The sequence below is a fragment of the Pelodiscus sinensis genome, chromosome 6, assembly GCF_052426305.1.
Source record: "Pelodiscus sinensis isolate ZL-2025 chromosome 6, ASM5242630v1, whole genome shotgun sequence".
NCBI classification, from domain to species: Eukaryota; Metazoa; Chordata; order Testudines; family Trionychidae; genus Pelodiscus; species Pelodiscus sinensis.
Window position 1 is genome coordinate 102578530 of NC_143057.1, and position 20562 is coordinate 102599091.

Here is a 20562-nt window from a genome sequence, read left to right on the forward strand (position 1 = left end):
ATAAACTGAATATTTGGACCGCTCTGCTTAGATATACAAACCAGGGCTGCCCAACTTTCCTGATATTCAGCTGTTGAATGGAAATATTCTCCTGTGAGATTGAAAGATTGCTCAAAATACATGGCATTAGAGCATAAAGTTTATGATTACGTCATTACAAAATAAATCTGCAGGATTGGAAAAAGTGAATTGAAGCTTATAGTGGCTCTTTTGATGCTTTGAGTTTCCATCACTTTCCATCTCGGAAGGAATTGGAGTCCCACTATATTTTCCAGGTGAAAAAACTAATAGTTGATACAGCAGGACATAAGCTGTTCATTACATTATCTCATTTTACAAATACCAGAACAAAAACACAAGTTTAAATCCTGGTGAGACAGGCTAATATTTCATTAGGAATTCCTTTAAGAGCCACGTTGATATAATTTACACTCTGCTGTCACTACATAAAGGTTGAATACAAAATGCAAGTTGTTCTGTTGCAAAGTGCTTATATTCCAGAGAACTGGAGAGTACTTTACCAATTTATTCCTTCAAGTTATATACTAGGATCACTTACCCCTCACTGAAATGCAAGTCACTTCTAAAGTGAAGACAGTAACAACAGTCTGTCCACACAATTTAGGACAGAAAGTGAATGGAGCAGGAAGTGCAGAAAGGCATTTAGTTACTGAACTTGGAATGTGGCTTGGGATATGGTATTAACACAGTATACAAAATAAAGGACATTTTATTCACTACACAGGTGCAGGGACTCTTATAATTTAACCAAATTATGGCACCACAAAGGGCCCTGGCTCCAAGGTGGAGTAATCAGTCAAGAGGAAGTTACCTATTGAATTGAGAGCTCTGAGTGCTGCTCCTGATAGGATACCTCTAAGAGACAGTTAAGCTCTCACCACACTCACTTGGGAACAGCTTCTTTTTTTCCTGGGAAATGTCTCTAAGATGGGCTAAGGTAGATTGTGTAATTAATTAAGTAAATACATAGAAATCATCATCAGCTTGTATTTTAAACATATTCAAGCATAGAAATATCAAACTTATTATAGTACCAATGATCTAAGACAAATACTCACCCTCGGCTCAAAGGACTAATAGTGAATGATATACTAAAAACATAATTTTTCCTTTTAAGACCAAGAAGTTTAAAAAACACTTAATTTTTATGCAAAATTTAATCAAGATCTTTTCAGCTCAAGCCTGGTAACTATCCATGATAAACAGAAACCTCCAAAGAGATTTTGTTACAAAGGGTAATCAAGCCAACCTGCTCTCCCTTCCATGTAATTTTGATGCTATAACTCCTGAAATGAAGGGTCAGCCTAGCAACCTTTTCAGGCCATTCTATACTGTAAAGGAGATGATCAATGATTATTGATAAAAACCACATTTCAAAGTTTTTTAATATTGCTCTTATATTTCATGATAAAACACAGTTCTGAAGTTAACACTTTCACCTCTGATCCATAACAAAATTCATTTTTCACTTCAAATACACAGGAAAAGGCATTTTAAGAAAATATTAATTTTTAGTTAGCAACATGCAAGCAGAAATATGTTGGACACTGCAGCCAATAATACTTAAATCAGACTTGGTCAAGAAAAAAAATTCCATGATTTCAAAATTGTCATCTATTTAAGTCCCTTTTCCCCTTTCTCAAGGAGCTTTTGTTTCTTTTTGCACAGACCCAACAAATGTAGCTAACACAACAATAATATTTAAGAAGCCATAGATATTGTATTCAAACATAGCTGCCCCAGTGTGTTAAGTTAGAATTAAATGACTCAAGTATTCCTATGCTGCATAACAACATATTCATGCTTGTGTTAATTTTATTTTTCAATTATAAGAAAAACAGATTTCTAAAAAGACTGTTCCATTCATTATTAGATTTCTTGATATACTACCTGTTCAAAATGGGTTTTAAATTTATCCTTACATAAAAAGAGAGGTAGCTAAGTGGTAATATTTCTCATATGTTACTGAGTTATACAAGGTCCCAAAACATGATGTGATTTAAAAAAGTCAGTTTTATAAACAGTCAGGATGGATTAATTCTAAACTTCATAATAGTTTGTCTGCCCAGATATTAATGCTTTCTAAACACAAGTACAGCTATTTGTATCTAGCCTTTGTCACCACGGACAGCTGCTACATCATTGTACAAACATGATAAATTCATTTTATTAGGCAAATATTTGAGTTCCATTCAAGTACACTTAACGTAATAAAAATAAAATAGCACTATATGTCAAACTGATTTACTGTTTAGCTGTACTTATAATGAAGATTTAAATAGTGCTCTGAATTAGATTAAGGGAAAGTCAAATATTTAAAACATTGATTGTAAGATTGGCATAATTTTATGGTCCCCCAATGAGTTTATTCGTTTAAAAAAAATAGGATAAAGAAACTCTTGATTTTCATCTTTTCCAGCATCTTAAATATGTTGATTAAAAAAGTGCCTTTTTCTAGCATCACAAAAATGTTGATTAGGAATGCACCAAAATACATTTGAAGGTAACAAAATATAATTATATGCCAAAAGTAAATTGAAATTGAAATAGCCTGCAGCGGCCAAGATTTTGCAATGAGTTTGTGTTGGCAACCACTCCTACCAATGCAATCAATTCTGTAGGATTGGGATAATAGTATTCTCGGAAGTTAAAATAGCAACAACTGCAGGAGAATGAAGATATGAATCAGTTCATTTGCTGAGAAATATTTCAGCACTTTAGGAGCATAATGTTACATCATGTCATACTTGATAGTTTATAAAACAGGTCCATGCAAATCTATATTTCAATTAATATTACATAAGTGTATTCCAGGGGACAGGAAAACATTAATCTCAACTGGATTAATCTAATGATGGACTCATTCTGCTGAAATTATCCTAATTCATAGCATTCATAAAATTCTCAACAGAAACATAATTCCGGTTTTTCTATACACTTAGTAAAGTATTTATGTTTTTCAGATATCAAAATTACAAGTGCCAATTTGTGCACTTAGTTTTTTTCCCCCTTGTAACTTTTGCCTTACTTTTTGATGTACAAAATAATGGTGTTTTTGTTTTTTAAAGTAGCCAAATAGCTTTGATAGGCAATCATCAGTATTTACTTCTGATAGGACTCTCTGACTTTGGCCTGCAAGGCATCACAGGTCTTCTTGGCATCTCCTAAAAGCATAGCAGTATTGGGTTTGTAAAAGATTGGATTGTCCACAGCTGCATAACCGACACCCAAAGATCTCTTCATAACAATGACCTGCAAAGAGAAGAGGTTTATATTTTACATAGCACATATCAATCTTCTCCCTCTGTGTAGGAGATCTGAAAATAATCTTAATAGACAAAATGAAAACCAAAGGGATTTGATATTATGCCCCGTAATAGGTCACTTTACGGATGTCAATGGGAACATACTACTTGCAGACCAATGAACAGAGTAAATAGGTGGTCTCCAAATGATGTTTCAAATAAATGCTTAATGACTTCTTTGTTTCGGTCTTCACCAAGAAGCTAGATAATTTCATGGAGATTAGGTCCATAAAAGGCTATTAGCCAGGGGATAGAAATGGTGTCCCTGGCCTCTGTCAGAGGCTGGAGATGGATGGCACGAGACAAATAGCTTGATCATTGTCTTAGGTCCACCCCCTTTGGGGCACCTGGTGATGGCCACTGTCGGCAGACAGGCTACTGGGCTAGATGGACCTTTGGTCTGACCCAGTACGGCCATTCTTATGTAAGAAGTCTGAGGATGAAGGAATGCCTAACATAGTGAATCCTAGTAGGAAGGGGGTAGGTTTAGAAGATAAAATAAAAAAGAACAAAGTTAAAAATTACTTAGAAAAGTTAGAAGTCTGCAAGTCAGCAGGGCCGGATGAAATGTATCCTAGAATACTCAAGGAGCTGATAGAGGAGGTATCTGAGCCTTTAGCTATTATCTTTGAAAAATCATGGAAGACAGGAGAAATTCCAGAAGACTGGAAAAGGGCAAATATAGTGTCCATCTATAAAAAGGGAAATAAGAACAACCCAGGAAACTACTGACCAGTCAGTTTAACTTCTGTTCCAGGAAAGATAATGGAGCAAGTAATTAAGGAATTCATCTGTAAACACTTGGAAGATAATAAGGTGATAGGTAACAGCCAGCATGAATTTATAAAGAACAAATCCTGTCAAACCAAGTTGATAGCTTTCTTTGATAGAATAACAAGTCTTGTGGATAAGGGGGAAGCAGTGGACATGATATACCTACGCGTTAGTAAGGCATTTGATGTGGTCTCGCATGATCTTCTTATCTATAAACTAGGCAAATACAACTTACATGGGGCTACTATAAGATAGGTGGATAACTGGCTAGGTAACCATTCTCAGAGAGTAGTTATTAAAGTTTCACAATCCTGCAGGAAGGGCATAACAAGTGGGGTTCCGCAGGGGTCTGTTTTGGGACTGGTTCTGTTCAATAGCTTCATCAACGATTTCGATATGAGCATAGAGAGCACACTTATTAAGTTTGCAGATGATACCAAGCTGAGAGGCGTTGCAACTGCTTTGGAGGATAAGGTCATAATTCAAAATGATCTGGACAAAATGGAGAAATGGTCTGAGGTAAACAGGATGAAGTTTAAGAAAGACAAATGCAAAATACTCCGAAGGAACAATCAATCAGTCTCACACATACAGAATGGGAAGCAACTGTCTACGAACAAGTACTGCAGAAAGGCATCTAGGGATCATAGTGGACCACAAGCTAAATATCAGTCAACAGTGTGACACTGTTGCAAAAAAAGCAAACATGATTCTGGGATGCATTTACAGGTGTGTTGTGAGCAAGACACAAGAAGTCATTCTTCTGCTCTACTCTGCACTGATTAGGCCTCAAGTGGAGTATTGTGTCCAGTTCTGGGCACCACATTTCAAGAAAGCTGGAGAAGGTCCAGAGAAGAGCAACAAAAATGATTAAACATCTAGAGAACATGACCTATGAAGGAAGACTGAAAAAATTAAGCTTGTTTAGTTTGAAAGAGAAAACTGAGAGGTGATGGTTTTCAGGTATCTAAAAGGGTGTAACAAGGAGGGGAGAGAGAAATATTGTTTTCCTTGGCCTCTGAGGATAGGACAAGAAGCAATGGGCTTAAACTGTTTTGGACATTAGGAAAAACTTCCTGTCAGGGTGGTTAAACACTGGAATAAGTTGCCTAGGGAGGCTGTGGAATCTCCATCTCTGGGGACAAGTATCAGAGGGGTAGCTGTGTTAGTCTGAATCTGCATAAATGAGAAGTCCTGTGGCACCTTATAGACTAACAGATTTATTAGAGCATAAGCTTTCATGGGCAAAGACCCATTTCGTCAGATGCAAATATCTCTGGAGATATTTAACAGCAGGCTAGACAGACATCAGGGATGGTCTAGATGGTACTGGGTCCAGCTGTGACAGCAGAGGACTGGACTCGATGACCTCTTGAGATCCCTTCCAGTTCTAGTGTTCTATGATTCTATGATTCCCAGGCAGGAAACACAGGTTTTATTCTCAGTTTCCAATGTATCTCTTGCATAGATCCTCAGAGCAGGAATGGCTTGCTTTAATCAAAAGCAAGACCAACACTTGACTAGTGTATTCAGAAGTAGAGTTTCCACAGTTAACTTGTATAAAGTTTTTTTAATTGGAACTTTGTGACCCAGTCATGCATGCTGTGGATATGAGACGCTACGTTAGGGGTGGGCAAAAGGGCCTCCACATTTAAAGTTTACTATGCAGGAAAGAAGACATTTAATTAATTGGACAGTCTAATTCTTCTGAACTTTAAAAGAGGTCTGAAGTTACTAGCTGAAGATTTTAGTATTGCAAATATACTTGCCAAAAGAATGCTACTTTTTAGTCTTGTCAGGTGTAGCTATTAGCCTCACTGACCAGAGCACAGCAAAATGACTGTACTGCAATATTACTAATGCTCTGCAGTGCAGTTCTCAAATACAGAATATTTTGCTGTGCACAATTCAGTACAGGATGACAAAACTTTTTATACAAATACAAAAAGTAGGATAATCCTATTAGTACCTCCAAACAAACGCTGTTTGAAGTAATAGTGGATAAGTCAAGTTGCTGCTACAATTTGTTTGCCATACCTGTTTTGACTTCCAAACTTCTAGAACTGGCATTCCAGCAATGATAGAGTTAGGATCTTCTTGAGCAGCTGAATTAACTGTATCATTAGCACCAATCACAAGGACCAGGTCAGTTTCTGCATCAAAAAATAAAAAGGAAAAAACAGAACGTGAAAAATCAGGAACCACAATACAGTAGTTACTGTGAACACTAAGTTGCATTATGGGAGCACTTAGAGTACCACTAGAGAGAGTACAGTGCCTTACACCATGGAGCTCCAATTAAGTCCCTGCCCTAAACAGATTACAATATACAGTAAAACTCCATTAGTCCGGCATCCAATGCTCCGGCACTCCTGATGGTCCGGCACCATCAGGAACCCGGAAGTGCTGGGACAGCCAGACAGACTTCCCCCATTCAGCTGCTGCTGAAACTGACCAGCAGCTGAATCGGGGAAGCCGGGAGCAGAGCAGCTGGGGTGCTGCTGGGTTGGTCTCGTAGCGCTGCCACTTGGGGCTGCGGGACGAACCCGGCAGCACCCCCGCTGCTCTTGGGGACGCCTGGGGCAGAGCAGCTGGAGTGCTGCCAGGTTGGTCCCGCAGCGCAAAAGGACGGCGCTGCGGGACCAACCCGGCAGGACCCCAGCTGCTCTGCCCCAGGGGTCCCCAAGTCAGCCGCTGCTGAAACAGATCAGCGGCTGATTCCAGGAAGCCCGGGGCAGAGCAGCTCTGCCCCAGGGCTTCCTGGAATCAGCCGCTGATCTGTTTCAGCAGCGGCTGACTTGGAGACCCCTGGGGCAGAGCAGCTGGGGTCCTGCCGGGTTGGTCCCGCAGCGCCGCCCCTCGTCGCTGCGGGACCAACCCGGCAGCACCCCAGCTGCTCTATTGCAGGCATCCCCGATTCAGCTGCTGCTGAAACTGACCAGCAGCGGCTGAATCAGGGACACCTGGGGCAGAGCCGGACTATCGTAAGGGGGGGCTATGAGGGGTCTGGGGTGGCATCCCCTCCCACTCCACCCCAGACCCCTCATAGCCCCCCCTTCTGATAGTCCGGCATATCTGATAATCCGGCCCCCCCCTTTGGTCCTAAAGGTGCCGGATTATTGGAAGTTTACTGTAAATACACAAGACAGATAAAAAGCAAGAGGGGACACATGTAGGAAGTAGGGATGGAAAATCCCAGTTAGGTGGTTAACCAGTTAAAGTATTTTACGTGTTAACTGCAATGGGAGGACACTCTGGCCCAGCCAGGCTGGAGTGACTCCCCCCGCCCCCAACCATGGTGTGGTGGGCTCGGTTGGATTGGAGCAGTCCCCTGCTCACATCCCTGAGGGAGATGCTGCTCCAGCATAGCCAGGTTGAGCCTGCCAAACCATGCCGCAGGCAGGGGAGACTGCTCGGCTGATAACCAGTTACCCAGGCAAGCATGCCAGTAAGTGGCACGCTTACTGGTTAATCTTTTACATCCCCAGAAGGAAGAAGTGAAGTTTCTCATTCAACTGGTCAGTGGTAGAGCCAGGAATAAAACCCAACTATCCTGATTCCTGGATCCAGTAGGAATGCAAATGGTTAACCAGCACCCATGGGGCTGGGAACCCCACAGTTAACCATGTAACTGGATATAATTTTGATCAGTTACAGTTAAATTTTTATATACATTTTTTACATCTGTAGGATCCAGAGGCTTTCCATTAGTTCATGTGCCTCCCTAAGTTAATTCATTTACATTCCGATAAAGTTTCACAAATTTAAAAACAAATTCCAGGATGTGAAGTCGTATTTGTCCCACAGAGCAATAGCCACTTAAAGTAATGGAGTAACTAGTAGCAAATACTTCCTATTGACCAGCACCTACAGGGGCAAAGAAGACATTCCCCATGCCCTTGGTTTCACAGATATTAGGTCTTCACAGCAGAGTACTGTATAGGTCAGAAAACCTGTGTACAATTTCAGGTTCTGGACAGGAGTATACTCTAGTGGTTAGAAATCATTTTGCCCATTCCCAGCATATCTCCATCTGTCCCTATTCCTTAACATACCCCTCTCAGGGTGCGTCTATACTGCACCCTAAACTCGAAATAAGATACGCAATTTGTACTACATAAATTGCGTATCTTATTTTGATTTTATTTCTAAATAGACTATTTTGAAATTTGGCACGTTTACATAGTGCCAGCTGTCAAAATAACACACTATTTCAAGACATCCCTTATCTCCTATGGAACGAGGTTTACAGGCATGCCAAGATAGTACATCTGCTATAGTTCGCAATGACGGACACGTTCAAAAGAGGCAGGGTATCTATTTTGGGATACCTCTGCTAGTGTTACAGTGTAGATGTACTCTCAGCCTGTTACCTCTGCTCTTAAGTTCCCCACACTATACTCCTACTCATGCCAGTCAGTTTGTTCCCCTCTATTCTTGTAGCCAGGATAAGGGTGGGCAAGAACATCTCCTCTCTGCTTCTCAATCCTTTACCCTACTTCTATCTTCTCCATGCTCCCATGGCATCAGCAGGGGTAGCAGTGAAAATACACAAAGGAGAAGGGTGGGGAACTGCCCCCCATTTTAGTACTTGGTGCCAGAGCTAAGGGAAAGCCCTGCTCAACTCCTGCAGCCTTGGGTTGGAGCATGCTCAGTGCAGATGGAACGTCACAGAATTTAGTTGCCAGTTTCTAGCAAACCTCTACTGAACATGTGCAAGGGCAATTCTCAGAGACTTCTATCTTGGCTAAATGTGTGTGAATGTTCATGAGACAATAAAAGGCTCCTCCAGTGAAGGAGTGGATAATAATTTTTGATGGAGGCCACGCCAAGAATTTGTAAGTGGTCAAGGTCTGCATTCTGTGATATTAATGGAGAAGTTGTAGAGTCTCAGATAGAGATTAGGTGCAGAAAGAAGGGAGCTCAGGGTAAGGGATTGGAATTCAGAAGATGATGTGGAGTCTGGGAGGGGTTTTGGGTGCAGGTTGAAGGGGGCATGTCCCCTTGGTAAGAAGGGGGAACTGCTACATCCTGCCCAGGCAGCTCCTATTGGCTGAAAACTAGCCAATGGGAGCTCTGAGTTTTACAGGAAGCAGGAGCAGAACACGAAGCTCGCCCTTCCTCCTCCTCCTCCTCCCCCCAAAGTGCACAGAGATGCACATGGCCTTCGGAGCCTTCCATTTTGAGCAGCATGCAGGAGCAGGACAGACAGGGAGCCTGCCCAAGGCTCTCACTGGGCTGTGGGATGGTGGAAGGCACATCCCTTTTCCAAAACTTTTCTCTAACAATGTTCAGAAGCAGCTGAACTGTTTTTATTGAAACTTCTCAAAAGATTCAATCTGAATGGTTAACATTTTGTAAAACTGATAAAGCATCTTATAAAACAATCTTGCAGTAGAAAGCATTAAGCAGAGCTGAAAACAATGCCTGTTCTGAACGTTACCAATTGTTATACACACGTGGTGGATATGCATGCACGCACATACACAGAGAGTCCATGCTACCATTTGGCTATATTTTCATTTGAAAACTAAACAAAAATAAATCACTGCAAGTTTTATATGCTAGCTAATAACGTAATTATGCTCTCTCACCTGGGAAGTCTTCATTGATTTCATCCATTTCCAGCACAATATCATATGGCACACCTGCTTCCGCTAGGAGCACATTCAGCTGACCAGGCATACGACCAGCCACAGGGTGAATACCAAACCTAATTTAAAAAAAATCAAAGAAGACACATCCATTACCAAATGTAGTCGGTTTAATTTCATACTTTAAAGACATGGCCAAGTGGGCTAGAGCACTAGCTAACACCTACAGAATTACTAAAAAATAATTTAATTCTCCAAAAACAAACCAAATGTATTTTCCAGTCTTTCCTGAGAACTTGAGAAACAGAGTGGAGGGGAAGAAGCTATAGACTATAAAGATATGTGAAATCACATAAAGCCACTATATTAAGATTTTAAATCACAACTCTTCAATTTCAAGGACCACAGATTAAATCCTTCAGAATACAGCTATATCAAGACCAAATTTATGTGTTGAAAACTACAAGCAAGGAAAGTCTGTAAATTTGCATCTTACCCTGAGACAAGATGGCCATTTTAAAGGTTAAAGAACCACTTTGAGGCATCCAGAACAAGATAAAAACTTTCCTATTCCAACAGATTTTATTAGAAATTGAGCAGATTTTAACATTTCCTTAATGAAACAAGCCTTTTTAGTTAGCTGAGCCACAAGGAAGCAGCCTTTGGAGATGATGTAGCCATGAGAATGACAGAGACACTCCTACTTTCAGCAAAGGAGGAGCTTATGGCAGAGGCTTTCAAGATAAGGGAAGGGGCTATCAGAAAATGCATCACTGGTGAACAAAATAGCAGCAGCACAGTAAATTTCTACAAGGCAACATTCTATTTCAACAGTGGTGGGTTTTTTGCAATTATTTTTAAAATGGCTTTTTCCTGCTCCTTTTGGGCTGACAATTCCTTTTGTCACCAATCCAAGAGGGGCATATATGCCAAACATTTGTGTCTACCTTCCAAACAATACTAGAAGAATTAAACACACATGATTGGCATATGTGTCTCATACTTTAAGAACAAGTCCATTGCTAACTCTAAGAACAGATGTTACGAAGGCTTCTTAGATTATCAAGCATTATAAGTGACACATAAGGTAAGGGATGTGGACCAGAATCAACAGCTCTCCTATGAAAAATAGAAGATAATTTGGGGTGTTCCATAACCAAAGGGTATCTTCCAACTTTTGCCAGAAGAATCTTCAAAGATAAGTTAGGGAGGGAATACTTTACTCTGTTAGTTACAAATAAAATATTTTCTTGCAAGAATTCAGACTAGAACAGTTTCCTTGAAGTGTGTTCCAATTATCTACGACTTCTAGATAAAATTATTTCAAATGTCTGGAAGATGGGAACCATTGAATTTATCAGGATAATGGAGTTACATAAATTACTCCCATGAATTGGGAAAAATAAACTGGAGGGTAGGAGTGGAAAAGATTGTACGCTCTACTTTATTTAATTCATGTAATGAACCCCAATGGGCCATTAGAAATCTGTTTTTAAGAAGCTTGTGTGAAGCTCTTTGCTTTTCAAAAAACATGACACTCTCCTTGGAACGAAAGAGGCCACTTCGTCTCATACCATGTATCCCTCAGATTTTACCATTAACAACAATTTTATTCCAATGAGACAACAAGAAGACTAAAATATGTCCTCTGTGTTTCACTTGATCTATTATGCTGTAAATTTCAGACAAAATAGGATACTTGGTGACAAGTTTGATGTACTTTGTTACAAATAACTCTGTCAGACAGAATTATGACCATTTCATCTGGTAGTCATTAAAAGAAAAATGCAAGCAATTAAGGTCTTTACAGTAGGAACAGAAGTCTGATATCCTTTAGTGGTTATTTACTCTTCAAGAAAATAATAAATTCAAGTGCACGTTTTCAGAGTTTTTTCCTCCATTCAATACTTCACTGTATCAAAACTTTGATGTGGTCGATACAAGTTAGTAGAAAAATTTGTAAAGCTAACAAAGTCTTACTTAACACTTTACCTCTTCTCTTGCCTCTAACACACTTTCAGGTGACACCAGACGATACAGTTATAAGTATAGAAAGTTTCCCAGTACCTTAAATCTAGTAGTGCAGCAAAACTATAAATAATGTAGACCAGAATAGGAAATCTCTGCCACATATACTAATGACATCACAGGTCAAGTTTCAGTAGCCCAAAGGTTATTCCCAAACTGGACTTTAGCCAAGGTACCAGAGGCAATATCCACCCCTCTGGGTGAATAGTAGATGGGAATTTAGCCATAGAATGTTTAGTCAAGGCAAATGGTCAGGTCTTTCCCCCTGCCCCCATCTCATCTAAATGACGGTCCCTCTACAGAATAGTTCCTCTCAGTATCACTAAGACCACATCCAAAGGCAATAGCACGTCCTTCCTCCTACTTGATATTTCCAAAGATACTACAGAGAGATTTCTGAGTGGTGTGTAGCAAAGAGTCTCAAACACCTTTCCATACTGAGGACCTTTAATCATATAACAGATCATCTCATGGTCATTTCCTTCTAACACTACTAATCACAATCCAACATCTTCCCCAAAGAAGCAAGAGTGATCAGCACATGAAAGTAGTACTAGGACAAAATTCAGGAGATAGGTGCTAGCTTGCTTTAATATCAGGGGTAGGACTGCATAGCTGCATCTCCACCCCAATTTTTGATGCATGTCTCCTCAACAGGTACAGCTATTTACATTTTTCAGACCCAGGTTATCTCCTGGTCTGCAGCCTCTACTTCTCTAGTCTCTCCTGGCCACTTTGCAGGTAGATTATTTGTCCTATACATTTGCACACTTCAGTTTTGGAATCAGCAATTTTGATTACGATTAAATTTACACAAACATCTGCCATAAAGATAATTAAGTGACCTCAGATCCTGTACTGCAAGCCAGTGAATCAGAGGAATAACGTAGTTCTGCTTGAAGACTGATGATTAAGCAACTGAAGCTTGCTAGAACAAGACTGTCTCTTTCCATAGTGCATGTTTCATCATTATGATGGAATCAGCTCAAATATACAAAGTACAGTTTTTGAATCACAGCTGCAGAATGATTACTAATGTTAATACTGTGCAAATATAAAATTTAAAATGAGAATATGTTCAACTATCAATTATGAGGTAGTATTAAGGCACCTTTAATACCAGGTAATTAAAATTGCCTGTACAAACCAGAGACATCCTGAGACCATGTCTACACTAACCAGAAGATCATTGCTGCTGCGATCAATCTTCCAGAGTTTGATTTAGTAAGTCTAATTAAGACTCACTAAATCGAAGTGGGAGGGCACCCCCGCTGGCTGCCAGTACTCCCACTGTGAGGACGGCAGGGAAACATAAAACAAGGTATGTCGACTCCAGCTACGTAATGAACATAGCTGGAGTTGCATATTTGGCTTTGATGTTCCCTATGAGCGTACGTCTGGCCTGAATGATCATTCGACTTGGTGCTATTAGATGCCATGTCAAGATGCAAATATTGTTAACATAGGCACCAGGAAATAAGGGTATAGCAGATGCTGCAGAACCCCCAGATTTTGCACCTAGCTTCCCCACACGTAGGGGTCAGGCCAGTTCCTCCAGGCCCAGATTCCAGCCTATAGGCCACCCCTGCAGTGTTCTGCCAGCCCCATACACTTTGCCAGCTCCCCAGGGTCCTGCCATCACGGGCTTTGCCAGCCCTTGGAGTCCTGTCACCTGCTGGCCTCAGGGTTCTGCTGCCCCCACAACCCCAGGATTTCTGACACCAGCCCAGAACTCTGGAGCTGCCCCCAGCTATGGACCCAGCCTGGGGTGGCAAGGGTTGCCAGCTCTCCCAGATTAGACATAATTTACAGCAACGGAGTCCGATCGGTCTGATCTGGGAGACTTGGCAATCTCAACTAGAGAGATTAGCTATAGTGTAACTGAATAGTCATGGAACCACATGAAATCTTATCTATTACACAACTATTGGATAGTCCCTAGGAGCAGGGGCAGCAGCCAGTGTGCTCCCAGCTCCATTCCTGGGAAGCCCCCTGCAACTCTGTGCTGCTGCCTCTGCTTCTGCTGCACGTGGGGTGGCACGCGAGAGCCAGTTTAAAAACCTCTCACGGACTGGCTGCTTGCCACCCTGCACTGCTGACTCTAATACTGAGGCAGCAGAGTGGAGTGCCAGGTGTTGTGTAAAACCTTTGCCAAATCCAGTATAATGTGTATATAAAACATGTAATTGTCTGTTATTGTAAGCCATGTAACTTTCAGTTATTGTGAGTTGCATAACTTTGTTACAATAACTTAAAGTTACACGATTTACAGTAAGTCATGCAATGTTTTAAATTCTTCCACTTCTTGTAAGCTTTGTAACTTCCAGCTATTGCTTATACAATCTTTAAGCTCTGTAACATTTTATCCTGTGACAAGGGAGATTGTGGGTGTGTGTATGAACGGAGAGTGAGAGTGTAAATAGAGTAATGTCTATGCCTTTGTGGAGAAGAGCCATGAGGCTATAGATTTGGAGCCAGGGCTTAGGTAGGGTCTGATCTAATCTTTGCTTGCACATGAAAAGGCAAGAAGTGGAGATGAAGAAATGAATATGCATGAGGGGAATGAGAACTGGAAGATGTGTTTGGGGGGGGGGCTTCTCAGTAATGGACAGAGAGGAAGAACTCAGTGTGCATGACAGGTACCGCACAGTTCAATAAAGAGAAGAGAGCATGCAGACCACAAGTCTTACCATGAGCTTGCCAGCCTTCATTGCTGATTGCAGGCAGACCCACCGGACCCATTATGCTTGGCTTCTTCTGCTCTCTCTGTGCAACTAATAGGGTGCATAAGTGTGAGTGTAGGAATGTGCGTGCACATGTGTGCGTGAAGGAGTCCCATTCCCTTTTCACCTATTCAATGGCATTGAATAAATCAATGTAAGTGTAACACGGTTGGTTTCCAATGAAATTACGTAACAGCAGCAGCCCCTGCTGCCAGGAATCAGCCTCAGTCCACAGTGGGCCCAAGCTCGCCATGGATGGAGGCTGTTTCGCAGCGCCTTCCCCTCACCCACCCCCTCCCAACACACACCCACACCCACACCCACCCCATGCTGCTGCCTCTGATAAGAGAGCAGCGGCGTGGGGGTGGGGAGCAGGTGGCACTGCAGAGCTAGTGGGGGGAGGGGAGAACGGCTTTTAAGCCAACTCCCCACAGCACTGGCTCCCGCCTGCCTCCCCTCACGACTCTGTAGGAGGCAGAAATGGGGGAGAGGGAGAAGGCAGGTCCACGGGGCTGCCATGTGCAGATAGCCAAAAGCTGGCTCCCCGCACATAGTGGCTTCAGTCTGCCCCCCTTACCATCCACGCTGCTGGCTCTCTATCAGAGGCAGCAGCATGGGAGGAGAGGGACAGGCGGATCCAATGCTCATGGGAAGCCTGCTTAAAGCCAGCTCTTCATGGGCACCAGCTCCTGCTCCCCACCCAACTTCTGCCTCTGATACAGAGGGAGGGATGGAGTGCATGTAGTCAATAAGATTAACCAGTAAGTCAAGGGTTATCTGTTAATCGTGTGTGTGTGTGTGTGTGTGTGTGTGTGTGTGTGTGTGTGTGTACACGTACACACACATGTAGAGTGAGCCATCGATTGACGGATTTCATCTTCCACGATGCCACTGATGAGCGACTAAACTAATCCTTGATCAGCAGAGCCCATTACAGATGTGACATAAAAAACCGCCAACTGCAGGCATACTACAGGCAGTCCCCGACTTACGCAGATCCGACTTATGTTGGATCCGCACTTACGAACGGGGCTCTCTCGCCCTGAAGCTCACAGGCAGCGATCCGCCACCTCGACCTCTGGGGCGAGAAAAGCTGCTCCCGGTGCCCCTGGTCTGCTGGAGACCGTCTTTGCTCCCCGTGTCCCTGGTCTTTGCTCCCTGTGCCGACTGCGGCTTTGCTCCCCGTGTCCCTGGTCTGCTGGGGGGGTGGGGAAGGGCACCTAGTGTTCCCCCCCCCCCCCCCCAGCAGACCAGGCTTTTGTTGCCGGACCCTAGGGCAGAGCAGCTGGGGCGCTGCCGGTTGGTCCCGCAGCGCCGCTCTGGGCACTACTGGACCAACCCGGCAGCACCCCAGCTGCTCTGCCCCAGGCGTCCTGATTCAGCCGCTGCTGGTCAGTTTCAGCAGTGGCTGAATCAGGACACCTGAGGCAGAGCAGCTGGGGTGCTGCTGGGTTGGTCCAGTAGCGCCGAGGAGCGGTGCTACTGGAGCAACCCAGCAGCACCCCAGCTGCTCTGCCCCAGGCGTCCCCAAGTCAGCCGCTGATGAAACTGACCAGCGCTGACTACAGGAAGCCCGAGGCAGAGTTGCTCTGCCCCAGGCTTCCTGGAATCAGCGCTGATCAGTTTCAGCAGCAGCTGACTTGGGGACACTTGGGGTTCTTAAGTTGAATCTGTATGCAAGTCAGAACTGGCAGTCAGTTTCAGCAGCGGCTGAATCTGGACGCCAGTTCCGACTTACATACAGATTCAACTTAAGAACAAACCTACAGTCCCTATCTTGTACGTAGCCCGGGGACTGCCTGTACATTCTTTTCAGGTCCTATGCTTTTCCTGTAATGCCTGGATACACTGACTCTAAAAGCAATGAACTCTGTGCAGTGGTTTGCCGCCAGGACAATCTGTTAATCATATAGTAGACTACACATTGACATCCCTGATCTCAACAGGTGTACAGGGGGGGTGCAATCAGTGCTACTGATTGTTAAACTTTGATTCAAGATTGGAACAGAAGTCAATTTTATTCTAGAGCTGCATAAGAAGGAAAATGAATATATTACATTCAGCTGGTAAATATTTGGGATAGTGCAGAGGACAAATACCTAGAACTAGATACAGGACAGCAAAACAAACAGTATATTAATAGCTTAAACTTTCACACCAACCACTCAGTAATATAAACCATGTGCAACAGCACAGCTGTTTCCAAACTACACCCAAACACAATGATTTTTAGTACATTAGAAGAACTCTTATTTTGAAACATATTAGAAAATCATCATTATTTTGGCAAGGAAAAAAGATTTCACAATAAAAATTCTCTTTAGTTTCTAATAAAAGTTTTTTACTTTTTGTTTGTTTGTTTTTTAAACTAAAGCTGCCTTGTAAATCCAAAACACAAAATATGCTTGAGGTTTCTATTAAATACTCCAACAGAACCTTGTTTCCTGGGCAGATCCCCCAACCAAAGTGTAAGTTGCCAAATGAATGAAGTTTCACCTTTGACCTTGTCAGTGCTGAGGGAAGAGGAAAAAATATTTTTGGTTGATGAAAGGAACTATGGTATGGACCATCATCTGTGTCAGGTTTTGACGAACAGCACCAGAAAGCATACACTGCACATTTGGAAGGTTTATGAACTGTTTACACAAAAGCTATTTGACAGGAGACATTTAAATGACTCCCAAAGGGAGTGTGTTTCTGGGAGTCTTGATGATCAGATGCACGCATGTGTGTGTATAACAGTGTGACACACACACACCCATAATCATGTAGATAAAGATTTCATATAGGCAAGATTTACACGGGGAGTAAAACTATCCACTGATCTAAAAAAGAAAGATCATACCAGTCTTCAGATGCAAAGATGAGAAGAAGCAATAGCAGACCAAGTTCTTGAAGAGATTATACTAGACAGACCTGGGGGGAAAATGACTTTTTAAAAATGTCCCATCTAAACATTGTATAGCCTTTCAGAACTATTTTTGTAGGGGATTTTAACCTGGTGATTTTACCACCCCCATCACATGCAATGGGTGTGCAGTATGCCCTGTCCACTGCACATTACAACAGCAATTCTTGAAAACTACAAGCTTTTTCAAGGGTCTAAAATACTTGCCAAATGCATTCTCCCACAAGTTTCAAAATGAACCAATTTTTTCCACTCTTTTCCATAATGGAAATATCTTAAAAAAAACAAGACACACAAACTTTATGGAAGAAAGTGAAAATTGAAAAGACAGGATTATTATTAATCATTAATTGCTTAAGAAGTCTTTCTTTCAAGTATCTCTAGTGTCAGTGCTTCAAGACCATCAGAGTTTCTCCTTAAACAAAAAAGAACTTGAAAGGAAAATGCTTTAAAAATTTCCTATTTTTCAGTCAACCACCAAAGGACTTTATACTGTGTAAACATTTATCTCTCCATGAACTTGTATGTGGTAGGCAAAGTGCATAGGCTACAAGTTCAGTCCAAAAATACAAAATTTATGGCCATGCTCTAGATTATTGGAGGGGTTGGCTCACTGCTGTACTGAAATGCAGGTTCTCTTTTTGGATCTTAAATAAGTCAGATGGTACAATTCTGGGCACAATTTTCAGTCAACATCTCCAGTTTCATAAGCATAGGCCTTCTGACAGAATTCTAAGCCCCAGGACAGAACAATCAATGGGATCCCTGTCCCCATCTCTTGTACAGAGCCACAGTCCTCCCCACCCCTACCCAGGGAAACCCCAAGCACCACCCTTCAATTAGAGGGTCAGTGGCAGCCCCATTTCCCACCTGCCCAGGGGTGCGCCTCCTACTGTCCTTCCCCTCAATTACCACCTGCACAGTTCTGACTCCCAATTGTGCTCTGCCCAGCTCAGCTCCTTCCCCTCGCTGCCCTCCAACCCTGCTCTGCCCCACACCCCCGCAGTCTTGTGCCTTGCTCAGCGACTTAACCTCTCTGCCACCCAGCTCCTTTCCCCAGTCTCCCAGACTCTATTCTCCAGCAGCTCTGTGCCGTCCCCCAACCTCCTTTCTCCCAGCCATCCCTGACTATCTCTGCTCCCAATCCTGTGCTCTTTTCCTTTACAAGCCCAGTTCCTCTGCCCCTTTGGCTCTCTCCACCTTGCAGTACCCAGCCCTGTTCTACCCCCAGAGCTTGGCTCCTTCCTTCTCTTCCCCCAAGAGCCTGGTTCCCCCTTCCTCTCTCGCTCACATGGTTACAAAGTTGCTGGGATTGGTGCTATAGCCAGTCTGCCCCCTTCCCAGCGCAGCTGGGTGCTACTGTCCTGACTCTCCCTCTGTGTAGCCCTGCCCCAGCATAGTCTAGCAGGGCACACCACCTGCCCATCCACGTCTACAGGGTCGCTGGGACTTTGAAGCGTGTGCCTAGGAGCCCTGCAGCCTACCTGGGTGATGTTGAAGGGCCCAGATCTGTCAGCTACTGTTACTTTGGTAGCAGCCAGAAGATCACTATCCCTTTTAAATTGGCCAGGCTCCTGGGCAATTGCCCTCTTTGCCCTTCCTTGTCAGCAAGCCTGGATAAGCATAATCTTGTGCCCACAAATCTGTGCCCATAGGAGTTACAAGAGTTAAAAAAAAATTCATGAATACCAACCAAAAATAAAATGGAGAACTGGTCTGAAAGCAGGCCTTGTGTGGGTTTCTTCCAGAAAAAAGCCAGTCTCTGTGGCAAGTCAGAAGCAGTTGGATTCATGAAAAGTGACTGGTAGAATTGTTCACCCATGCTGATGTTTTCTGTTGTGCAAAGGGCCTTTATGTATTCTCTGCATATACATAAAATTCAACAAGTGGGACGAGGGTGACGACTAGGCTCAAGAGTTCAAACCTGCTTGTACAGATGGCTCAACATTTACAATACATTCCCATCCAGTCTTACCACCCCAGTGATATGAATGAAGGTCAAGGGAGTGCAAGCTTCTCAGAGTTACTGTTTCAGACTTGCAGAGGCAAAAAGATAGTACTGCATCTGTTACAATCAGCTCACATTTAAAATGTCGTCTTTGCAGCCCTGTTGGCTAGAAACTTTCATTTTTAAAAATGAAAGCTCAGATTCTATATGACATTGGAGCCCTATAAATACATCTAGATTGTTAGATGTTAAGCTTTCCTCTACAGTACATGCCCCATCACGAAGAAACAAAGCATTCACAAATTACAAAAGTAGACACTACGGCTACGTCTACACTGGCCCCTTTTCCAAAAAGGGCATGTTAATTTCACAGGTCGTAATAGGGAAATCCGCGGGGGATTTAAATATCCCCCGCGGCATTTAAATAAAAATGTCCGCCGCTTTTTTCCGGCTTTTAGAAAAGCCGGAAAAGAGCGTCTACACTGGCCCCGATCCTCCGGAAAAAAGCCCTTTTCCGAAGGATCTCTTATTCCTACTTTGAAGGATCTCTTATTCCTCTTTTCCGGCTTTGAAGTAGAAATAAGAGATCCTCCAGAAAAGGGCTTTTTTCCAGAGGATCGGGGCCAGTGTAGACGCTCTTTTCCGGCTTTTCTAAAAGCCGAAAAAAAGCGGCGGACATTTTTATTTAAATGCCGCAGGGGATATTTAAATCCCCCGCGGATTTCCCTATTACTACCTGTGAAATTAACATGCCCCTTTCGGAAAGGGGGCCAGTGTAGACGTAGCCTACAAGCGCTAAATTTAAGCACACGCACACAGAGTTGAACAGACTTCTGTTCGGATTCCTGGAATAACCATTTCCTGCACTAATAAAACACAATTACACAAATAATTAAAGCTATGCTGAATTTAATCTCAGTTGCCTAAAATGATATTACAGATGGAGTAGTGTTCTGTTTTTAATGCTTACTGAGGACTGAAGAACTTCAGAATTTCCAGTAAATATAGTCAACAGTGGATAAGAAAACAATACAATTGTCCTAAATACTAAACAAGCTGCAACAGGTTAAATACAAATAAGAAGTGGCTCAAAATCACATCATTATCATGTGACTCTGTGGGATGTTTGTACTAAGAAAATGCATTATTCATGAACGATAAACGCAACACCCAGGAGTCAGTGGCAGGGAATCTTCCTCCAAGAGCACTTCATCCATGTAAAAATAGGATTTCTTAAATTATGCCAAAGTTGATGAGACAT

At 42.6% G+C, this 20562-nt stretch overlaps 1 protein-coding gene across 1 annotated transcript in view; it reads right to left on the bottom strand.

The window, feature by feature from the left end:
• Positions 1-1388: 1388 nt before the first annotated feature.
• Positions 1389-20562, bottom strand: part of NNT (nicotinamide nucleotide transhydrogenase) — an 85668-nt gene continuing 66494 nt past the window's right edge. Inside the window, exons 20-22 of the mRNA XM_006139514.4 lie at positions 9695-9813; positions 6138-6253; positions 1389-3273 (exon numbers count right to left, since the gene is read on the bottom strand). Coding sequence (XP_006139576.1) covers positions 3124-3273; positions 6138-6253; positions 9695-9813 — 385 coding nt within the window. The 3' untranslated portion in view covers positions 1389-3123. The remainder of the gene's footprint in view (positions 3274-6137; positions 6254-9694; positions 9814-20562) is intronic.